A 24,501-nucleotide genomic window follows, 5' to 3' on the forward strand; every position below is an offset into this window, starting at 1 on the left:
GGCAATCTCATCTCAGAAATAAATAAAAATGTTTATCTCTTTCCATAAATATTTTTCTACCAAAAAAAAAGGGGGGGCAGGAAAAAAAAGAACCCAAAGAACTGAGTATTTTTAAATTTTCAGATAATTACAATGGCTAGCATTCAACAGTCAATACAATATTGTTTCATAAAGATCCTTAAAAAGTAGAATCTAATTTTAAGATTCCTTATCTACTAAATCTTAACCAATATTCTTATAATGTAATAAATACTCTAAATGTAAGCTAGGGACTGCTCATGTGTCACATACATAGCTAAGGATGATTGAACGTCTGACCCTCTTGTCTAGGCATCTAGAATGCTGGGATCACAGGCATATAACACCATAGCCAGGTTATAGGGTCATGGGAATGAAACCCAGGGCTTTATAAAGCACTCTACCAACACTTAGCCCCATAAGTGGTTATTAAAATTAAAATATAGCAACCTAACAAGGAGGTAAGCTATATAAACTTCATCAACTGATCACTGAGCTCAATGGTGAGGGACTCAAAAGTTTAATTCAAGACTTTTTTTTTTTTTTTTAGAAAATTACTATTCAAAAGTTAATCTCTTAAATTTTTACAATGCAGATCCACAATTTTAAACATTTCACAGGAATATTGAAGATTGCTGTGGGGTGCTTTCTCTTGGCTGAGGGTTGCAAACCTAAAGCACTGGGTCAAAGCAATCACTTAGCTCTCAGGGGCTTGTTTCTGTCCACACAGCAACTGAATCCCACGTGGAACTGTTTCTCTTCATCAACTGTCATGACCAACACCAACATGGCCCAAACACCACACAGTGAGTGCCATTTATGTGTTGATGTGCTGTTTGTTTGTTTGCTTTGAGGTAGGGTCTTACTAAACAGCCTTGGCTGTCTCTGAATTCATTATGTTGTTCAGGCTGGCCTTGAGCTCCCACTTGTGATCCTCCTGTTTCACCTCCCAGCATGCTGCCATTGCAAGCATGCACCATCATGCCCAGAACTGCACATCTTGTACTTTAAAAAGTGACTTTTCTTGGGCTGGGGATGTAGGCAATGGTAGACTACTTACTTGTTTACCACGCACAAGCCTTAGCACCTCAAAAGCTGTGTGTGAAACAGCTTCCCTTGACTTTTCTTTATATATGCCCCAACCTAAAAGACCCAAATAAAAAAAGCACTATACTTGGGCTGGAGGAATGGCTCAGTGGTTAAGAGCACTGACTGCTCTTCCAGAGGTCCTGAGTTCAATTCCCAGCAACCACATGGTGGCTCATGATCATCTGTAATGGGATCCGATGCCCTCTTCTGGTGTGTCTGAAGACAGCTACAATGTACTTATATATAATAAATAAATCTTAAAAAAAAAGCACTATACTCAAGTGAGTTCTGCTCGTTTTACAACTTAAAAAAAAAAAAAAAACCACACTCAATTTACAATGTTCTCACCATATACCAAGAGTTTTACTTTTCAATTACATATTTAATGTTTATATCAGATCATTTGATTTAAAATAGAAGTAACTTGGTTGCATTCGATGTAACAACCTAGAGTCAGACTAGCCAGAGATTCCATATCAGTAGTGAAATATTGCTTGCTATTTTTTTTTTTAAAGCAAGGGTTGGAAAGGTGAGAACTAGAGGAGGAATTGAGTATGGATTAGGACCCTGTTTATAATCTGTCTTCCCATACCAGTTCTTGTCCTTATTCACAGCACTAAGAACCATGAAGACATTCACCAGCTATGCTGACAGGAGCTGGTGATGCTGCCTACTCTACAAGTGGGAGTAGGAATACATAGTTATCAGCTGTCAGACTGCATGCACTATGTTCTCAAAGTCTCAATTTCTCCTCTCCTTAAAAGCCAAGTTTTCTGCACACAGTCATTGATTTACCAAATTACCAAAACATCCAACAATTTAAGAAAATGATTTTTTAATTACCCCTAGAACAGCTAGAGAAAAATGTTGTATTAAACATTATATAGTGATACAGAATTCAAAACTCTGTACACATAACCCACATTTAAAAAAAATTAATGAGAGTCTTGTATGTAAAGGACTGTCTTAAAATGACTGTCATATTGTAACAGGATACCTGAGACAAAAGAAAAACTGCCACACCATTCAGAATTTAGCAGTGCTTCCTGTCTCTCTTGGAAGAAAATCTCTGGTATCTTTCCAATGTTCACCAGGCAAAGCACAACCTATTACTTCCCCACTTTGCTCTAGTGATCTCTTCAACTCACGACACACACTGCTCTCTGGATGCAACTCTCTTCCCACCCTGTTTCTGCAAGGCTTACTCTCTCAACCTCCAGTTTGCTCAAGTTTTATCTCTCCAGTGGTGTGGACACTATTTTGTTATTTTGTATCCACACTTCCACCAGGCCCTAGTACTCCTGTAATCATCCCCTCCCCTTGATACTTACTGTCTTTCCCCCATAATATGTAACACCTTCTAAACTGTAGGGAAAGAAATATATACAATGTTTGTTTTTTGACTTTCCCTAGATTTCGATCTGACTTTTTCCAGGTTTCTGTCTGATATATACAGATAGATCTCACAGTGTGAGGTACAAAGCAGTTACCTAATGAGTTTCAAAACCAATCAGACTTTCTTTTACTTTACTTGTGGATATATGGAAGATGTGCAACAAATTCTAAAGAACAACCCAGAACAGATTTACACACTGCATTTTAGGGTCTGCTATTTGCAGAAAATATAATTATACATTTCAAAGTCTATACATTTTAAATTCATTAAAGTAGCAATTAACAACCCCCTAATTTTAATTTTGCTACTTAACAGTTATTGTAATAGTTATTTTCCTAATTATTATAGTTTAATCTCAAATGTAATTTTCAAACATTTTTCTGAAGTTCATGTGATTCTTAAAAGACTTATTTATATATACCACAAATACCAGGAAGTGACAGACTGGGAGAAAATAGTTACATTTTTGTAACCATCTTACAAACTTGAACTTCAAAACCTTGTGGGGCCTCAATTTCTACTTCTGTAAAAGGGAAGGGAATATTGTCAAGTGATCTAAGACACTATAGGTCTAAAGGTTTCTGTAATTTATAAAAAATCTAATAGATTACATCATCTACATAGATCTTTCACATTTAAAAAGTCATTAGAACCATAAATTTATTAAACTTGGTAATACTTTAAAAGTTAACAAACCCAGTCCTGTCATCTAATAAATAAGGAAAAAACTCAGATGTTTTGAATACTTCTTAAAATACACTTGCCAATCACGCATGAAACCCTGTCTAGGTTTGATCCCAGCCCTAGGCTATTTTTGGTCTCTGTGTGACTGTAAGAGGTAGGTAACTTTTCCCCCCTTATAAAGAAAGATATGTGAGATATTCTATTATTATGTCTTTACTAAAACTGACAAAAATTCGTGTTGTAGAAATTAGTTGTGGTGCACATACCAAAAACAAAACTCCTAACAAGTCTGAAACTGTTTGATAGCGTTTAGGAAAACAACTATACACTTATAATGAAATACTTTTACTGTAAGAATCTTATTTGCCCATACTGACTTTCTAAACGAACAAGATCATACCAAGACAGTACGTGTGACATAAAATGGGTAATGGCATAGAAAGTACTTTAAGTTAAGGGCATCTTAACTAGTTAACCACAACCAGTACGATTGCATGACGGATGGCTAAGCTCCAAAATGAGCTAATTTAATATTAACCAAAGGAACAGAAGGCTACAAGTCCTAACCCAAAGTGAGCTCTCGGGAAACGGCGTGAATCCTATATTTCTAATGAGCACCGGCAGGCACTGAATTCAAGGGCAGGCAGGTGTCTGATGTGGGCTGTGGGAAACTGCTTACATGCACATGATGAATGTCCACCAGAGAAGCGCGCTACATTACTGCAGCCGGCTAAAAGCACCTCAGTAAGAGAGTGAAACTCTTGGGGGTTCAGGAGTCATACCCAAGGCCTGTTCAAATAATTAAAGGAGAAACTGCACACTCTGCTGGGTCTCTGAACTTTTACTGTACTCTCAATCTAAACACTAACCTGAACTTTCTTACAAATATAAAGTTTTACGAACTTAGCACAGAAGAGAAATCTTGAATATGTGGGACCAAACCACATAAGACACACATGATACCAAGGCAGCTGGGGCCATATAAGTGTCACTGAGCAAAAACAACCCCCCACGACTGAAGACTGAGGCTTACATCCTCCCCAAAGAGGCCTTTCAGCTCTCAGGAGCGAAAAACTTATCACTTTTACTCTTCTCCCAGCAGCCTGCCGGGAACTCCAACAAGGTGTGACTGTATACTTCCAAACTGAAAAGCAGTGACCAGCAGCGGCCAGGTACTTAATGACAAAGGACTCAGCTCACCACGGCGTCTTCCAGCATCCGTGACTTTTTCTCACCCAAACAAAAACCAGGAGAGGAGCAACTTGACAAACTGTTTTTTTAAGAATCACAAATGGTCCCTAACTGCTATAATAAAGCAATTACTCCTCCCACCCCAAGCAAATAGAGCAGGCGCTCGGAAGGCAGCAGGTCTCGGGTCCCCCGGCTGCACTTCCGTCCGCAGCCCGGAGCCTCCCAGTCCCCTCGCGGGGACCGAGCCTCAGCCAAGCCGCCCCAACTCCTGGGCGCCTGGCGCCAGCGGGGACCCGCAAGGCCGACGCCGGCTCGCCAGGGCCGCCAGCACCCAGGGGCCCGGCCGGGACCAGGCAGCGCCAGGCCCGCTGCCCAGGCGCCGCCCGGCCGCACAATGGGGCGCGGGCCGTCCCCCAACGCCTCCGCGCCCGGCGCCCGGCCCCGCTCCGGCGACTAGGCCCCGCCGCGCTCCGCTGCCCGGCCCTCGCGTAGCGGCGGCACCGGGAAGGGACGGGCAGAGCTGGGCGCCGGCTGAGCAGCGGCAGCGGAGCGCGGCGGGGTCGGGGGCCCGGGCCGGGCGGCACGGCGCCGCGGTGCCTCACCATGTTGGTGTCCTCCGGACCTCTCCCCTCCTCCTCCGGCTCCGCAGCGAATGGACGGCGGCGGCGGCGGCGGCGCCTCTCACGGGCTCGCCGGGCTCCCGCTCATGCGCAGTGCAGCGGCCCGCGGAGCGGCCGGGCTGCAGGAGGCGGAGGGCGCGGGCCCCGGGGTGGGCGGCCTGGCCTGCCGGCATCCGTGGCGCGAGCGGCCGGGCGACCCGGCCGCCCGGGCTGCGGACACGCGCTGAGACCTGCGCGGCTGGCGGCCGCGGGCACAGTGAGGACGAAGCGCCGGGGCCCTGCCTGCGCCCCTACTCCGGGCGCCCTCGTCACGGCCGCGTCCCGTCCTCCGTGCGCTCCTAATAGCTCCACGTCAGAGTTCCCGGGTAAGTTTTTGGAAGAATCTGGGAGACTATTGCGCCTAGAGTCACTGTCATGCCTGGTGGTCGGGCCAAACTTGACCTAGCCTGGCTGCTGAGCTGCAGTCAAGAGGATGCATGTGTGCTGCAAGGAGAAGGAAATACGGTACTCCCTGCAGAGGAAGGAAATAAAACAAAGGTATGGTACTTAGGAAAAGCTGTCCAAGATTGCCCAGGTTTGTATGTGTCACTCAACAAGTACCATCCTCATCTTCATTACCAAACCTGGGTCTCCCTTCACCACCGGCAAACAGCACCAGTTCCGCCCTAGAAGTTCCAAGTTTCTGTTAAAACAACTGTGTCTTCACTCCTCTAGGTTTCCTGTTACTGCTTAGAACTAGCCACGTGGTGGGAGCTCCCGAGTCCTGCAGCGGCAGATCTTTGGCACTGCAGTCCTGTCGTCACCCATTCATTCTTTACACCATCAGTGTGTGTGTGTGTGTGTGTGTGTGTGTGTGTGTGTGTGTGTGTGTGTGTGTGTTTTGATGTTGCTAGCCTCTTGCTAAGCCCTAAGAAAATAACATGTAGCAAGGGTGAAACAGGATCACACTTGTGGATATTCTCTAGGAACTCAACCTACCAACCTAAAATATTAACGAAGAGGACTCAGTCTCTTGCTACATTCCGTTAGACTTTACTGCAACAATAGCTCGTAGGTTTTCTTAAAGCTTTTTCCTATGTGCCAACTCCAAGGGGTGATTCTTAGTTCCACTTGACCTCTTTCTCTCCTGCATTTGAGCATGTCCTCCTAGAATTTCCATAAAGTTTCATGACTTGAATTATTTCTAGTCTCCCCTCCTCATACCATTCTTCTTTGCTAGTTAAACCCTGGCTTTTCAGTGGTGGGCTTTCCAGAACCATCTTGAATCTCTTCATGTATTCTTTTTCCTAGACTATGCCAGTATTCCAGTGAGTCCAAAATCTTAACTAAAGTTCAGTGACGTGTCTTGAGCACAAATTCTGCTCATTCCACAGACCCCCAAAACTCTACAAAGCCAAAATCTTATACCCAAAAACCCTTAACCCTGCTTTTTCATCACACATGCTAAATATTAGAAGCACCCACAGAGTATCTGGCTCATCTCCCTTAGTCTAAGCTGGCTGATTTCATCGCCTGAGCAAACATGCATTCTACCTCTGTCCCTTAACGGTGGTTCGTCTCTCATCAGGACCCTCTTTTCTCCATCGCCTTTGAGATGGGGTTTCATTATGTAGCCCAGGCTAACTGCTGGTCCTGCCTGAGCTGCCTGGGGTTACAGGCAAGTGTGTCCCCCATCCCATCTTCTCTGTATTTTTCCTTCTGCACCAGAGTTGTCTGTCTGCGATGCAGACTGGAGTCTCTTCCTTGAGGTCTCCGAGAACTTTCCTAACATGAGTCCCTCTGGAGTCATCGGCAGCCGTCTCTCCTCATCTTCCTACTCCCTTTGTCATGACCTCGGAACAAACACAGCTCCTGTTTCAGTGCTAAGCATATTATACTTCCTATTTCCTGGCTTGGTCTTATTTTGTCCCTGGCACTCTAGGTCACCAGAGTGAGGATTCCCCATATATTGTACTATCTAAGCCCATAGCACTCATGCAGACTTCAAGTTGGAGCTACACCCATTTTGTAGGGAGCACTGAAATACAGAGTGGGTAAGAAATATGCCTAAGGTTGCGCAGCAAGTAATACAGCTGGGAACTAGACTCAATCTGCTCATAATGTGTTCTCTTAGCTACTATAGTTTATTTCTTACTCTTGATTTCTTCAATTGGGGCATCTCCTTTGCAATTTTATAACCCCTAGATTAGATTTAGGACATCATCTGATAATCATTTCCTCCAAGGCCAGGGCAAAGACCTGATCACACCCATCTTTGAGGTAAGTTTGTTTGCTTTGTTTTTATATGAGGTCACTGATGCCATGCCATTTGTATGGAGGTCAGAGGACAACCTCAGGTGTCAGCTCATGTGTCTGCTTCGTTTAAAGCAGGCTCCCTATTGTTTTTCCACCTGATATGCCAGACTGGCTGACCCTTGAACTTCTGGGGATTCTTCAGTGTCTACCTTCCATCTCCCTGTAGTACTGAGACCACAGGCACTGAACTATACTTTTACATACTTTCCAGAAATTTAAACTCAAATCTTCACATTTATGTGGCAAGTATTTTATCCACTAAGCCAACTTATCTTTGAGTTTTCAGTATTGGCTAAGAAGCCGACCTGTATCCCTATCCCTCCCTCTCTCCTTCTCTCCCCCTCTCCCTCTCTCCTTCTCCCCTTTCCCTCTCCCTCTCTTCCTCCCTCTCTCTCTCTTCCTTCTTCCTCCCTTTCTCCCCTTTTCCCCCTTCTCTCTCCCCCTCCCTCCCTCTCCCTCTCTCCCTCCCAATCTCCCTCTCCATCTCTCTCACATACACCACAGTAGCAGTTGTATAAATTAAAAGAAAATAATCTGATGGCTCTCTGTTGGTCTTGTCGGTCAAAAGACTGCAAAGAACTGTGGGTATACAGCTCAGTAGTGGAATGTTACAGAACACAGTAACAATTGGACCCAGTGTGGCAGCACATGCTTTTAATTTAGTACTTGCTAGGCTGATGCAAGTGTAGGCCAGCCTGATCTACATGGCAGGTTGCAGATCAGCCAGAATCACACAGTGAGAAAGCTCAAAAAAGTTATAATAATGACAGTGTCCATACTATTTATTATTGTGGCGGGAGAGTCATGCTCCTTGGGAGATGCATATTGTATACATGGTCATATGACAAATCCAAAGCAATTGTGCCCGTCCCACATTTCCAGGCCACAGAACCTGACGTAATAGGAGCATTAACCATTGTTACTGTATGAGATGGAAATTGTTCGTGGAAATTGTCCTGGTTACCTTTTTTTAAACGGAAGGTTCCTGAAGATAAAGCCTAAGGTACAATATTCAATTAACAGAAAGGTGCTCATTAACATGTTGTTTCAAGTATTTTAGGGTTTTTCAAATATGGAAATGCGTGTTTGTGTGTGTGCACTCGTGTGCTGTGAACAGGGGTGCACGTACCTTTGCACACATGGGAGGCCAGTGAGGAGATCAGATATAGTATTCTATCACTCCAGGCCTCACTCTTCTGCAGCAGGGTCTCCTACTGAACCTGGATAGGGAAGCTGCCAGCAGCCTCCAGTGGTCCCCTTACCTCTGTCTCACCCCATATAGGGGTTACAGACTGGCATGCCTAACTTGTATGTGGGTCTGGGATCTGAACTCAGGTGCCTGTGTTTAAGCATCAGGCTCTCTCACCTACTGAGTGCTCTCTCCAGCCCCTCACATACATAATTATAAATAACTACTTTTATAGCAGTAATTTTGGTTTAGAAAAAAAAGATAAAAACATGTGGCTGAAACTGAGTGCTGCACACATGCATACACACATTCTTTTTACACCCAAAACTATAAGGACATAGTGTTTGTAGGTAGGTGACGTTCCAAGGTTGACCGACTTGGAAAACGTTGCTGCGAAGCTTAAATTTTTCATGGTAAGGCGAATATTCACTGATAAAAATCAATGCAACTTTGTTCATCGAAATGTGTAAAACCAAAGTCTATAGTCCTAGCATCTGCGTTTAGCAGAAAGAGAAGAAATCTGAAAAGACAGATTGCTGGACTTTCTGGTAGTCGTTTATCTAAAATGGCCAGCTGTTATACCCAACTGCAGTTCTGAGGCATGAGCCTGAGCCACGGAATCACCAGCTTCTCCCTCATAACTTCGGTGGGGGCAGTTCAGTCCTGTGTTACAAAATGGCTCGTTGTGCCCAAGCTTATCCATAAGTGTGCGCTGGCTGTGACTGTTGCACCATATTTTAGCTTGAATAAAGTAACATGTAGAGCTGTCTGATGCAGAATTGTGACATGTTTGTGCATGCGTGTGCTGGAATTAACTCTGGGCCTCGCACATGATGAGCACACCTGTGCCTCTGTACTGGACTCTCAGCCTCCAAAAGATACATGTTTAAGGGAGAAGCCTGTTGGAGGATTAGACCTTATGGCCCACGTGGAATCCGTGGTGGCCACAGGCCCCAATTCAAACCAAAATTGTAAGAGTAGGCTTAGAAATAAAAGCCTCTGCTGTCCCCTGCCCCCGTACACATTACCAGTGAAGCTGAAGGAATGACTGCCTGGGACTCTTTCCTCCACATTCGGAACCATTCGAAGAGGAAGCCTTAATCAGGACAAAGGGAAAAGCCTCAGGGAACTAGGCATCATTATCCATTCATAGTAAAAACGTAATACTTTGGTGGGTCACCTTCTAAATAGAAAATAGGAATATTCACCAGAGCCAGTCTGTCACCTCAAGGTCCATGCGGATCTGCTGATTTTAGCTGTTTCACACTCATGGTAGAGGATTGGGCTTGGAGCAAGTAACAGCTTGAACTGGGTGGGTCATCATAGGAAACTCAGACCATCACTGCTGATGTCACAATGTCCTACTGTCCCAGAGGGAACCTGCCTCTCTGCCCACGTAGGCTCAGTCCTTGCTAGATGAGACCCCTGTCTGCTCAGGTATCCATCCTGAACAACTCTTTCCCAGTTTCAACGGATGAATTCAATGTGGAGACCATAACCACTGAAAGGAGTCCACAGAGCAAGGCTGAAGGTCCGTGGTTCCTCTGTCATCTACCAGGTATGGCGGAAGAATTCTATTATTGAACTATTACTGCTTCCTGTCTTCAGTGAATGGATAGCACCCAAGGTATAAAGCTGTCCTTCTAGGACTTGGTATTCTCAAGTACAAATGAAAATATTGTGTTAATTCTAATAAATTCCACAAAAATCCTGTTTGTTTGATTCGTTGCTAGTGAACTACCCCAAATCAGGGGAGTAGCCAGGTTTCCACACCTATAATCCCAGCTTGGGGAGGCTGAGGCAGAAGAATCTTGAGTTTCAGGCCAGCTAGAGCCACACAATTGAGACCTCAACTCACAAAACAAAGAAAAGAATTCAGGAAAATATAATCAGTTTTACCTGTCACTCTGGGTGTGTGACGTTCATAGGCCACCACTGTTTCACAACATAACACTACAAGTGTGGGGTAATGGGAAACTTTTAAATTCACAGTAACATTTAAAAGTTTTCAAAGGTCTCACCTATTATTTAACCCAAATATATATTAATGTAAAGTGTTACGGAGATGCTTTGTATTCTGTTTTCCAGGTAGGATTGTGTTGGGTGAGTACTCCTGCCCAAAGCACATCCTAAGTCAGAACACTTGGTCACAGCCCTGGTGCTGTTTGCAGGAATAGCCCCTAGAAGCTCAACAGTCGGAAGTTAGTAGTATTATTGAGATTTTTTTTTAAATATGTGTGGGTGTTTGCGTACAGTATGTCTGATTCTTGAAGCTTAGAAATAGGTGTTGAGCCTCCTGGGAATGGACTCAGACAGGTGTGAGCTGCCCCCACGTTTATGCAGGAAAGAACCTGGGCCCTCAGGAAGAGTATTCTGTCTCTTCACTGAGGCATCTTTCCAGCCCCAAAGTTAATATTCTCACCTTCAGAAAATAGCAAAGTAAATCTGGAATATTTATGTCTGGCCAATAGGAAGCACAGACATTTAGCACTTGGGAAGCTAAGAGAGTTCAGTTGGAATAAAACGTTGGACAAGAGGAAAATAAAAGGCAATCTTTGTAAATCTCTCAGAGATAGAGGTGCCTACCATGCACAAAGCTCTGGCTGCTTCCCCCAGCAACCATAGTCAGGAGTGGTGACATACCTTCTAATGCAGCACTCAGGTGGGGCAGGAGTATCACGTGTTTGTCATCATTGGCTATATACTCAGGGCAGCCTCGGCTACATGAGATTCTGTCTCCAGTGTGAGTGCATGCGTGCACAAGTGGGTGTGTTTGTGTGTTTGAGTGTGAATGTGCATGTCAGTGTGTGTGTGTGTCTAAGTTTTCAAGAGTGTGTGTGTTCCCTTCCTTTTGCTTTGCTAGTGTATGACTATTTGCTGTGTTTTCATGGATGTAGTTAACCATCGTGGTCTGGAGATTTCTTTCTAAGATCTTCTGTAAGGATGGATTTGTATATAGATGTTTACATTTGAGTTAATTCTACCTGCCTTGAATATGTATCTTCTTTTTAAAAAGATACATATTTTAGGAAAAGCACATACTGAAAACTTTTTTTCAGGTACTAGGGGATTGAACCTAAGATCTTATGTATGCCAGACAAGCAAACCGTCTACTGCTGAGCTACATTCCAGCCCTCTTTTTACTTTTTTTTTTTTCCGAGTCAGAATCTGCTTAAGTTGTGAAGCCCAACCTTGAACTCACCCCTAATTGGCCCTGACCTTGTACCTTCCTACCCACACTGGATAATAATTTCAAAGGGAAATAGTTTCAAAGAAGTTATTTAGGACAAATGGGAAGAGTCAAGAATTAAATTTCTTCGCAAACATTAGAAAATGGAGAGAATGCAAATACCAGACTCTGGTTAGGCTAAACAAGCGGGAATAATAAAAATAACTGAAAGCAGCCGGGTGGTAGTGCACACCTAATCCCAGCACTCAGGAGGTGGGGGCAGGCAGAACTCTGTGGGTTTGAGGTCAGCCTGCTCTCCAGAGCTAGTTTTAGGATAGCCAAGGCTACACAGAGAACACCCGTCTGTCTGCTTACATTAGGAGACGATCATTTTGAGGACATATCTATACAGAAATAAATGCCAATGAGAAAAGGCACAGCCCAGTGGACTTAACACGTGAAAATCTAGGAACCTTTTAATGTAGCATGAGAGACAAAGGAGGACCTTTTAGCTCAATTGAGGGAGGAAGTGACTGCTAGATTCCTCATGGGTGGGATGTGGCAGCCTTAATTGACCAGCAGTGAGACAGGCTGTGACCACAGCCTACTAGGATGGACCCAAACTGAATTTTAGAGAATTTGATGTTTGACGGTTGTCTTTGCTTTTGTCTGCTGCACTGTGGCAGAAGAGGTTGGTTTTCTTGATAATCCTGACTACAGATGGGATGGGTGGGGTGGATGTCGACTAGGGAGGAAGGAAGCCTGAGGCCTGTGGCTGGGCAGGCCTGCTGAGCTCTGGTGTGAGGGGGAAGACAGCACAACCAGCAGGTCAGGCCTAGCTGGAAGAAGCAGCCATTGGGAGGGGTTGAGAGAGGTCACATATATTCTTCATCCATGGACCCGGCCCTGTGGAGTAAGAACAGCCCCACACTTGTCACTGAGAATGAGCCGGGCCGCATGCCTTGGGTATTCTGTGGCTCACCTCTCAGGCTCTTAGTTTACTAGCACTGAGCCAGGGTCAGGTTGGCTGACTGGGGCCTGAGAGAGGCTTTGGCTTATTTCAGGTGGGGGTGGGGGTGGGAATACGCAGAAGAACTAATAAGCAGCTTTGGTAAGTACAAAGTCACCGTGGTTGGAATTTTCCATGGCACCTCTGATACTTGAAGGTGAGATTTCCTTAGTTTTTTGTTTGTTTTTGTTTTACAGGTTTTTCTTTGACAACTTACAAACTGGAGTATATCAGTTCGACCTAAGCCTGAGGGTTACATGAACTAGTCACAGAAGGGAGATATGTCCCATTTTGTTTATCAGTACATGACTGGGCCAATGACACCTCCCTTCTCTGAGGTCCCCTTCCCCTGACTAGAAACAAAGTCTACACTAAATACTTGGTCCTTCCTATGTCAAAGTTTCTAGAAGTATAGCTGTTTTCAGTAAGTCACCTGTTTCAACACACTGCACTCTAGAATAAAAACACACAGTTCTGGCAGACCTGCCCAAGCTACTCAATCAGGAGTTCTGTGTCGAGCTCTATGGAGTCTGTGTGAGGTGGGGTCTCTGAGAAAACTGCAAGTGCTGGGGAAGAGCTCGGCACGCAGAAGGCTACCTTGTTAACAGGAGAGGCTAACTTGAGTTGCCCGAATCTGTGCTTGAACCAAACTGATCATTTTATCTAGAGGTGATAACTTCCTAACCTCTTTGGCCCCAGGGTCCTCACCTGTAAAACGCCCACCTCAACCTGTGTGAAGGGCAAAGAAGACAGTGCAAGCTGACAGGCAGTGCTGCTCATCCCAGAAGAGGTGACGCGAGCTGGGGTTTGAAGAATAAACAGCAGTAAATATCAAGCCAATATGATTTTGTTCTGTTTACAAAACCACAAGTTTTATGTGCCAAGATCAGTTAATTTGGAAAGAAGCCGTTCTTTTCGATTGCATTATATTTGTACTATACTGCACTTCACAAACGGAACAATAACCCAGGCCAGTGGTGATCATAACAAGTGCTATGGATGCATGGCGAAGGTAGCGTTGGTTAAGTTTGATCTCTTGAAACACTAGGTTGACAGTTGACAGATTCTTCTGACAGCCAATTGGACCTTGGCATCTGGAGACACTAAACAGCAGTCCACTTGGTCATTCATAAATGTGTGCATCACTATGACGTATCTCCTCCAGGTCTCAAGAGAATGTGATAAGCTGGGGTGGCAGCGGCCAGCGATGACTCCGTGATACAGAACAGTAGAAGTAGGTAGCACACTCCTCTTCTGTCAGTGATGCCGAGGTCCATGGCCTCAGTAACAATGTCTGCCACCAGTAGCCACACTTAAAGCTGCTTGCTACTATTTCAAGACAGGGTTTACTATACAGCTTGACTGTTCTAGAACTTTTGATCCTCCTGTCTCAGCCTTCCAAGTGCTACCATTTCTAGCATATTAGGTAATATGCATCTGTTCTGATCAGCAACAAGATACAGTACAAGACTTTGGACATGTTCTCACATGATGACCACCAATTAGACAGTGGTCAAACTAGTGATTGAGGACTGGCTTATTCCTTAACAAAACCTTGGGAGTTGGCTGAGACCATGGTTTAGTCACAGAGTGCACACTAAAATACTAGGTCCAATCCAAGCACCAAATGATTCATGGAAATTCCACTTACATGTCTGCAGAAACATGCCATCATTCTACGAGCCAATATCCTGACTCCAGAACACAAAAGAAAAGACAAATCAGGAAATAAAACTAAAGACTAATATCTCTTAAATATAGATACAAAAAAATACTTTGAACTATATTAGAAGGCTGGGCATGATGTCATATTCTTGAAATCATAGCACTTGGAAGACTGAGACAGGAGGAACACAAGCTCCAGAACATCCAAGCAATATAGTAAGAACCTGTCTTCAAGTATTAGCAAACATCTTGGAGTGTAGCTACTGGTGGCAGGCACTGTCTTCATCGATGCCCTGAACTAAATGCCCAGCACAGACAAAAACTTGGCACATTAAGTCAAAACGTATAGTATGACCAAGTGCCATAAATTCAAAGTTGATTTTATCAATGAAAATCAACTAAAATCTTATATGGCTTTAAGAGAATCAAAGATATACTTTATAATTATGCAGAAATAGCATTTAATAAAATCTGACACCCATTCATGATATATGCTCTAGATGAATAGAACTGATGGAAAGAATATGTACATATATGTGAGCTTGTTAAGAAAAAGTTTTATTAGAGTGACTTACAGACTGTGGTCGAGCTATTCTGAATGTCTCCTGACAGGCCCAGAACCTAGTGGTTCAGTTCATGAGGTTGGATGTCTCAGCTCAGCCTATGCTGAAATCCTGACTAAGTTGGTTCTAATGGTATTGAACCATTCCATTAGAATGGTTCACAGCAAGAAAGAAGAACTTGCCTAGTGAGTGTGAGGGCAAGCAGGCCAAAAACAAAGGTTTCCTCCTTCCATGTTCTATGTAGACTATCACCGGAAGTTGTGGCCCAGATTTAGGGTGGGTCTTCTCACCTTAAATGATCCAATCAAGAAAATTTCTTCAGAAGCCTGCCCAGCTGCTTGGGTTATAGTTGATTCCAGATAAAGTCAAGTTGAGAATGAAAATTAGCCACCACAAGCCTACCCCTTGTCAACTTGACATACAATCACATCTCCTTATGTATGCTTAATTTACAAATGGAAACAATAACCAGATTATAATTACACTTAATATGATGTAACTCCTCCACAAACAACTACAAAGTATCTCACACCCACCTAGAAATGAATGATACATTTTAGAATATCCCTTGAGGGACATTCTTTAAGTATCTTATAACTTAACTATGCAGCCACTGATAATATCAACTGGTATCTTGTTACATAATAAATAGGAAGGAAAACCCAAATCTCTCTCTCTCTCTCTCTCTGTGTGTGTGTGTGTGTGTGTGTGTGTGTGTGTGTGTGTGTGTGTGTGTGTGTGTGTGTTAGCAGGTCTTGGATCTCAGAGGAGCGACCCATACCTTCATTCCTTTAGGGTCTGAATTCTTTGACATCTAGCTTCAATAGTGTTGTAGTTTCCTATCGACTTCAATCACAAGATATTGGAACACCAAGAGAGACTTTCTCATGAACCTCCTACACTCTAGACATGATCTTTACTTCCTTTGAGGAGAACAAATCCAATCCCCTCCCCCATAATCTGGATCAATCACCCATCCTAACACAGATATTCCTTTCTTAGCCCGTTGACTTAAAAGCATAAGAAACCTAAAATGGTCAGGGGAAGTATGAGTTTCCAGTTCAATGGAATGTTTATTTTAGCTCCTGGCAGGAGTGCTCACCCATCTAGAACCAAAACTTCTAGGCCATTACAACTTATGGTCATGGGAACAAGAAGCAAAATTTTCCTAATGAGTCTCTAGGGGTGGTAGTGGAATGATTCTCATTTCCACCCCTGGATTCCTAGACCCCATGAATCTTGACTAGAAGAGAAACCACCATATATTTGATGTTGATCCAAAGCATCTTTTTTCGTTGAGAAGCCTGCTACAACCTTTCCAGCTACTGGAACCTAATTGGTACTGAAACTGTGTCTTCAAAGGCCATTCCACTCTTGTACAAAACCAACTGCTTCAGAATCATGGGGAACATGGTAAGACCAGTGGAATCCATGAGTGTGGGTCCGCTGTCACACTTCTCTGAAGTGAGTTCCTTGGTCAGAAGCTGTACTATGTGGAATACCATAATGCAAGATCAGGCATTCTATAAATGCATGGATGGTGGTTTTGGCAGAAACATTACATGTAAAATAGGCAAATCCATAGCCAGAATGAGTATCTACTCTAGTAAGGACAAAGTGTGACCATTTCAACAACGGAAATAGTCCAATGTAGTCAACCTGCCACCAGGTTACTGGCTGGTTACACCAGGAAATTGTGCCATATTGGGTCTCAGGGTTGGTCTCTGCAACTGGCAGGTCAGGCACTCAGCAGAAGCTATATCCAGGTCAGCCTTACTCAATGGCAGTCCATGTGTTACATCCATGCATAACCTTCATCTCTGACACCATGGACACTTTGTTCATTGGCCCATTGGGTAATGATAGGGATGTCTAGGGAAAGAGGCTGACAGTCTACAGATTGGGGTCATCCTAATAGACTTAATTTACTGAACTCAGCTGAAGTCACCTTTGGATGAGCATTTACATAGAACACAAGTATGTTCATATCCTTTGCCCATTCAGAGAGATCTGCCTGCATCTTCTCCACATGTCTTTCTCACAACATTCCAGTCATGCTCTTTTCCATGTCTCTGGCCAGCCAGCCAGCCAGTCCATTCACTACAGCCCATGAATCAGTAAACTGCACATCTGGCCATTTCTTCCTCCAAGAAAAATGTCAAACCATGTGTTCTACATGAAGTTCTGCCCACGGTGAAGACTCCCTCCTCACTGGTGTCTTTCAAGGTTATCCCAGAAAGGGTTTGTAACACTGCAGCTTTCCTCTTCTGGGTGGTGCCTGCATGGCATGCAGAACCATCAGTAAGCCAGACTCTAGCCTTTTGTCCCTCAGACAGTTGATCACGGGGCAGACCCTAGGCATATACACAGGAGGAGAAGACATTTTTTTTTTTTTTGGTTCTTTTTTTCGGAGCTGGGGACCGAACCCAGGGCCTTGCGCTTCCTAGGTAAGCGCTCTACCACTGAGCTAAATTCCCAGCCCCAGGAGAAGACATTTTAACAGTAGAGCCCATAGGTATCAGAACATGATCCAATAATAGGGTCTTGTGAGATTTCTCAGTGCTTCTGAAAAAATTCCAAGAAAACAAGACAAGATCGTATGACCTCAGTTTCTTCCAAAATGTGAACTTGTTCTTGGATTATGCTTTCACATAGTGGATAGGAGTGAGTTTACTTCAAATTATTCACCACAGCTGGCTATTGTCATTCATATACCTCTATGGGAAAACATGTGTTTGCTGTGTGCGGCTTGTCCACCACATGTAGCTTACTTTTGTGACTACATTTTATCCATGTGACTCCTCTTAACCCTCAGAGTATAAATTGTCTGATGTCCTGAATAAAGCTTGTTATTGCATGGAACTTCAGTCTGCCTCATTCCTCAGCTCCACCAAGTAGCGATGAATTTGGGCAACACCACTTTGGTGGTGTTTTGATTTTAGCCTGTATCACCATATGAAAACCATGCTTTCAATTCTATATCATATCTTTCAATGCTAAACAAAGTTTGCTTAAGAGGCTATAACTAGTCTTCAACCCTGTCAGAAGTCCAAGAACAATTTAAATATTATCTGAGTATATAGGAAGTACCAAACATAGCTTCTAAAACGTAAACAATTGTAGAGACAGCTGATCCCTGCACAGCCCCTATTCTTTATAATGTTGGAGCATCTGTCTTCAGCCTTCTGGCTCAGAACCATCTGACAGACCTTAAAATGGAGCAGGAACTATGAAGGACTAGATTGTTCTGTCTTGGCAGACTCTCCCACATTGAGTGTCCTTTCCTGGATGTATTATGTCTGTAGATAGATAGGGCAATTTTTGCCCTGTGTCTACCTTGCCACACAATAAGCAACCTTGAGTGGAGGTAAAGATGCCTTATTCTCCTTTGAAGAAGAAGACATATCTCATTGTCAAATGATCCTTAATAATGAAATAACATTAATTGTCACATTCTGTAGATTTCTGATGTTTTTGAAGACTCTACGTAAATTATATTTTAACTGGTAAACTTTAGCTACTCAGTCATTTCTATTTGAGTACATTGAAAGCATTTTATTATAATTAAATTAGAATCTAACATATCCATGAGTTTATTATCTAGCCCTTAACTTGTATTATAAGTAATACATCTTAAACAGTTTGTAATAGCAGCTATTAGAAGGACTGGGTCACCCGTTGAAGGAATCAGAGAAAGAACTGGAAATCTTGAAGGGGCTCGAGACCCCATATGTACAACAATGCCAAGCAACCAGAGCTTCCAGGGACTAAGCCACTACCTAAAGACTATACATGGACTGACCCTGGACTCTAACCTCATAGGTAGTGATGAATATCCTAGTAAGATCACCAGTGGAAGGGGAAGCCCTTGGTCCTGCTAAGACTGAACCCCCAGTGAATGTGATTGTTGGGGGGAGGGCGGCAATGGGGGGAGGATGGGGAGGGGAACACCCATAAAGAAGGGGAGAGGGAGGGGTTTGGGGGATGTTGGCCCGTAAACCGGGAAAGGGAATAACACTCGAAATGTAAATAAGAAATACTCAAGTTAATAAAAAAAAAATAAAAAAAAAAAAAAAGAAGGACTGGGTCAAAGCCTTGTGGTCTTAAATGAGTTGCATAGGCACAATGTCTATCTAAGAGTAACAATATTAATTTCAAATTTTGTATTCATTATACAAATTTATACCAATGAAAACCTTAATGTATATATTGATGAATATATACATTTTATACCAATGTAAGAAATTATAGCTTCAATTTTGTATCATTTACAAAGATTTCTTTGAATGTAAGATTATGGCTATACAATGCTTTGTTCAAGAATAAAATTTAGTAATGCCTCTATTTCCTCCCTATTCAAAATTATGACCATTTCCAAATTATCCCTTAAAATGACGGCCTATCTATAGTTTGTAAAAATAACTATAACCAAATAACCAAACCCAGGGAATTGGCTTCTTCCTGCTGAATAGGGGTGATGAGAAATTCTTTAAAGGGGTGGGGAGGGGTAGGAAAATTAGGAAAAAATGGTTAGACTTAAGAAAGCTAGCTTTAGCATCTGTTATCCTGTCTCTCTATGCTTAGAAGGCTCAGGGCTTGACTGAAGTTCTGACTGGATCCATCTAAAAGGTTGGATGAGGTGAAATGAACTGGAATCAGTAGCAGTTCCTGAAACTCTTCTTGAAGCAAGTCTCTGGACAGCATCAGTTCAGCATTTCTGAAGATGAATCTTGTCAAAGCTATACATTCTGTAATATATGAATCTCACAACCAACATTTTAGTATCATTATGATATTTGTATGGATTGTGCAGGCTGCACAGATCAGTTAAGGCTGACATTTTGCTTCTTGTCTGAGCAGGTGAAAGACAGCTGTCTTTTTTATGAGTAACCAATTATTAATAACCAATGGTATTAAGTCTTAATGTCAGGTGAAGGAGGGCACAAAGAATCTTAAGGATTCCGTAATCAATAAGATTTATTGTCTAATTTTAGTTGAATTTTGCTACAGACATTTTTATGTCTAAGCTAGTTATTGAGCTGTCCCCATGTCAAGAAATCAGCAGATCAAGTTACCTGTCCTGTTTGATTTTCTCAAATTTTTCGAGCTCTGCAGGGGGCCTTCCCCTGTCATATCTGATCCATATGACTTCGGAATGGGTCCAAAATCTTTTCTCCTCGCCTGTCAGCACAAATACAGAGCCTCTCTCCCAAAATAGCATGTCCTTGGTCTAGTAATTGAAAATCATTAAAGGTATAACTTGGCCTCTCTCCTAGAGGAATTTTAATATAACCACAAACTCATAATCATATGCGTTTTGATAATTAAAGCAATTCAAAGCAATTAGAGCAATCTAAACAAATATCTGTTGAGCTAGTGCTTCTTTACCATCTCCTGCTTTTCAACCTATAATTTACGATCAAATGCCTCAATATTTTATACATCCATGTACACTTAAATCCTCCCTACTGTGGAAATTAATATAGAATTTATGGTAGTATGCCCCTTTCTCTTTATATAGTTCTCAAGGCCCCAGTTTCCACTGTCTGAGATAGGATAGGCTTTCTAACCCCTGCTTTTGACCTAATTTAAGATCAAATGCCTCAGTGTTTATGTCTACTCACTGTGTGAGCCACTTCCAGGGTCTATTTATGTTGTGCCAGGCAAAAGCAACCCCCAAAATACCATGTGGACCATGTTCAAAGATTGAGAATTTGCCTTGGCAAGACTTTTAAATTTCTTTAAAGCAGCTTTCTTTCATTCAATCTCCCTTCTGTCCTTAAAAACAATTAAATCAAATTTATTTGTCTCTATCCTTTGATTATGTTTGTAGGAAGCCGGATGTGTTTATCATCTGGCTCTCTGCCTTTCACTGTCTTCCTACTAGCAGGTAAAGTGACTGTGTTCCTTTGTTCTCATTTCACAGCTTGTGCGAGAACCACACCACTTGACTCGTGACTCAGCTTGCTGAGAGACTAATTCTCCCTCCTCCTAAGCTATATCATTGTGTGTGTGTCGGATAATCTCTAAATTTTAGAAATGCATTCTCACATATCACATTGGCCTCCATCTACAGCGGTGAGTTTGGGCTACACTGCTTTGGCTCCCAGCTTCGGATCACTCACGTACACCCACCTAGGAGCTATCCAGATTCACAAATGGAAAACACACACGCACATGCATGCATGCACGCACGCACACATGCACACACACACCAGTTAATTTTAAAGTGCTTTGGCTACTTCAAAAGCTAGGCACTCCTAAACCTTCCTCTGCCAACCCAGGCCCAATTGGGGAAGTGGCCAATGGCCACTTACCTGAATTCTTACATGGCTTGTTGCCTTTCTCTCCTGCAGCTCTAAATCTCTTCCATCAGCCACCAAACCATAGAGATTCTGTCTCCCCCACCCCAACCCCCCCCCCTGCGTCCTAGCCATTCTCCCATTGCCCAGCCATTGACTTCTGGCATCTTTATTTATCAATCAAAAGCCAATTGAGGACAAAGACCTTTAGCATTTGGCAGATTCCCAATTGAATCAAAGCATTAGAACCAATCTCCAACACACCACCTCTAAAGTGGTAAATAAATAAATAATAGGTATCTGGGCAATAAATTCATGTAACTTTCTTATAAGCTGGCAATCACATACATACAACTTTAATAATGGATTGCTGCGGTGTGTATCCTATTCTTGGTGGGTCAGATACCCAGTTCAGGTTGCATAATAACTTGGTGGCCATTGGCAAACATTCAGTTTCCACTAAGCCTAATAGTGAACCAAGAGCTGTCTCTCAAAGGGAGAATAGTTGTCTCCTGATGATTGTAGAGCCTTATTCCGATATCCCAAGAGTCTCTTCTGTGATTCAGCTATAGCTTCTAAATGGTCCAAGCGGCATCTTTATCTGCCATGGACTCCTCTGGTGCCATTGGGTCTGCTGGTCACATGGTTCCAAGTGGTAGTCCATTCTGCACATCAGCCTGAACCTGTTGAAGTGCCTTCTCCTGTTCCAGGACCCACTGAAAGTTAAGTTTTCTGAGTCACTTGGTTTATGGGTCAGAATAACACACACAAGTGAGGAATTTAAACAAAATTCCAAAATTTAAACAGTCCTAAATGTTGTGTGTGTTTCTTGGTAGTTGGATGGGCCAAGTACAATATCTTGTCTTTCACCTTAGAGAATACATCTTCATGCCTCTACCACTGGGCTCCTAAGAATTTCACTGGATTTGAAGGCTCTTGAACTTTGGATGGATTTATTTTCAATCCTCTGATTCTCATGTGTGCGATCAACAAGTCCAAAGTGGTTGCTACCTCCTGCTCATTTGGTCCAATCATCAAAATGTCATCAATATAATGGACCTGTGTGATAATTCATGGAAGAGACAAAGACTATAACTATCCTTTCAAGTTATGTTATGACACAAGGTTTGAAAGTTAGATACATTTGAGGTAAAAACCATAAAGGCAGAAAGCAAATTGCCTCTGGTAGTCCTTATAGAGAAGCATTGCTAGATCAGTAGTTGTGTCCTGTACCTGGAGACGTGCTGATCTGCTCAAGTAATGATACCACATCTGCAGTTAAAGCCACCAGTTGATTAAGTTTGTGATAATCAGCTGTCAGTCTCCATGGTTAATTTGTTGAAGAGTTGAAGGGAAATGTAGGAACCACCATCCCTGCCTCATTCAAGTCTTTGACATGGCACTAATTTCTACAATTCATCCAGGTTCAGTATACTCTTTGGTTCACTCTTATCCTAGTGGAGGCAACTCCAGTGGCTTCCATTTGGCCTTTCCAACCACAATAGCCATCACACCACTCCACAGGCCAGGGAACCAATATGGGAATTCTGCCAAGTTCTAATTACATCTATCCCAATTATACCTTCTGGAACTGGGGAAATAAACATGGGATTTGTTGGGAGACACTCTGGACCCACTGTGAGTTGGACTCAACCCAAATTCCATTAACTACTTGATGTCTATAAGCTCCACTTTAACTCGAAGAGCACAGTGTTTCTTGAGGTTTCCCAAACTGATGTTGATGGTAAACCAGTATCTAATAGACTCTGGAAAGTAATTGTTTCATTTAACCAAGTGTACAGTAAGGATGGGAGAAAGGCTAAAGTAAATTCTTAGATATTTTAGAAAGGTCCTTTCTCAGGTAGATCTGGCCATCCTTTTACTTAAGAGGTTTTGGGCCTGCAGACTGTCTCAAGTCTGGAAATTGATAGGCCAAGTTCTCTCTTACTATGATCCAATGTAGCCTTTCTTTCATTTGTTCCAGAATTATTCTCCTTATGCTTATATGAATTGAATAAAAATGTAGTAGATTGATCATTTTCTTCCTGGAAACACCAAGACTGATTAGCCAATAGCAAAGGTCCGTGCAAGGCAAACCACCATAAACACCACTTTGCCTGTGTTCCCTATTACAGCAACTACAATCATCTTGCCTTTAAACAATTCAGTGCTGCCACCTGGTCCCTGCTACGCCAGGGCCCAGTCAATCTATCATATTTAACTTGCCCAATCGGGAAGCACAGCATCAACTCAAAGGTCTAGGACAAAGAAAAGAGCCACCACAAAGCTCTTCAAATACGCTACTGCCCCTCTCATCATTTTGTGTCTTACAGGATTCATGAAGACCATGTCTTTCTGCCCCTCTATTGTGCAGGATTAGGTTTCGCACGTCATTCCCACTCTATCATTGTAGTTTCCCTGAGCCTTAACATCCCCTCATCAACACTAAGCCAAGGGACATCAGGCATCTCTAGCTACTTCTCAGGAGGCCATCTCTTGACAAAAGCTTCAAACGACCAGTAAAACAAACTGACACCTTAAAAAAAAAAACTGTTCAGGTGTCCATATTAAACCTAGACTCTCCACTCGGTAGAGATGCGATGGCTATGTGGTATGTGATGGCTAATCTGGGTTGTCAACTTGACTTCATCTAAAACTGAAATGCAAACAGGTAGACGTGCACAGGAAGGAGTTTTCTCTACTGGATCATTTGAAGGAAGAACCACCCCAACTCTGGGCCACAGCTTCTAGTGTAGTGGAAGGTTATGGAAGAAGAGAATCTTTGCTTTTTGCCTGCTCTCTCTCCTCCCTCTCTCTCTCTCTCTCTCTCTCTCTCTCTCTCTCTCTCTCTCTCACAACTTTATCTATCTTTCTGCTAAGGCATTACTTTGGGACTTTGGAACCTACTTCGTTGGGATCAATAGAGACTAAAGAACAGCTCAGACATCCAGCCTCATAAACTGAACAACTACTAGATTTATTGGCCTTTTCCTTCAAGAGCCAGCCATTTTTAGACTAGCTGGACTACAGCCTGTAACCCACTCTAATAAATCTTCTCCTTCTTCTGTCTGTGTCTGTTTGTCTGTGTCTGTTTCTCTCTCTCTCTCTCTCTCTCTCTCTCTCTCTCTCTCTCTCTCTCTCTCTCTCTCATGTGTGCGTGTGTGTTTGTATGTGTATGTGTAGGATGATGTCATTATGCAACAAGGTGGGTGCAGGATAAGGCAAAGCCTATCATTGGATGAGAAGGAAGGGTAGGCAGGGAAAAGTCTAGGAAGGAGGAAGGATGATTCCGGTCCAGGTGGTCTAGGTCA

At 43.0% G+C, this 24,501-nt stretch overlaps 2 protein-coding genes across 21 annotated transcripts in view; one reads left to right on the forward strand and one right to left on the reverse strand.

Moving 5' to 3' along the window:
- The window catches only part of Dcun1d1 (defective in cullin neddylation 1 domain containing 1), a 54,338-nt gene extending 44,267 nt beyond the window's left edge, over positions 1 to 10,071 (reverse strand). For 8 of the 20 annotated variants that reach the window (XM_087622116.1, XM_087622127.1, XM_087622159.1 and 5 more), the window contains exon 1: positions 4,981 to 5,032. Coding sequence is in view for 4 of the 20 variants with exons in the window: in XM_087622095.1 (XP_087478221.1) it covers positions 9,511 to 9,555 (45 nt within the window). In the remaining 16 variants the exon portion in view is untranslated. 20 annotated transcript variants of the gene reach the window in all.
- Positions 4,479 to 17,750, forward strand: LOC147996219 (uncharacterized). The gene is made up of 3 exons (XM_087638557.1): positions 4,479 to 4,491; positions 4,526 to 5,363; positions 13,360 to 17,750. Exons 1-2 carry the CDS (start codon positions 4,479 to 4,481, stop codon positions 5,338 to 5,340), a joined length of 828 nt encoding a protein of 275 aa, XP_087494683.1. The 3' UTR covers positions 5,341 to 5,363; positions 13,360 to 17,750.
- The last annotated feature ends 6,751 nt before the right edge of the window (positions 17,751 to 24,501 follow it).

The sequence above is a fragment of the Rattus norvegicus genome, chromosome 2 (genome assembly GCF_021556685.1).
Source record: "Rattus norvegicus strain SHRSP/BbbUtx chromosome 2, alternate assembly SHRSP_T2T, whole genome shotgun sequence".
Classification (NCBI taxonomy): Eukaryota; Metazoa; Chordata; class Mammalia; order Rodentia; family Muridae; genus Rattus; species Rattus norvegicus.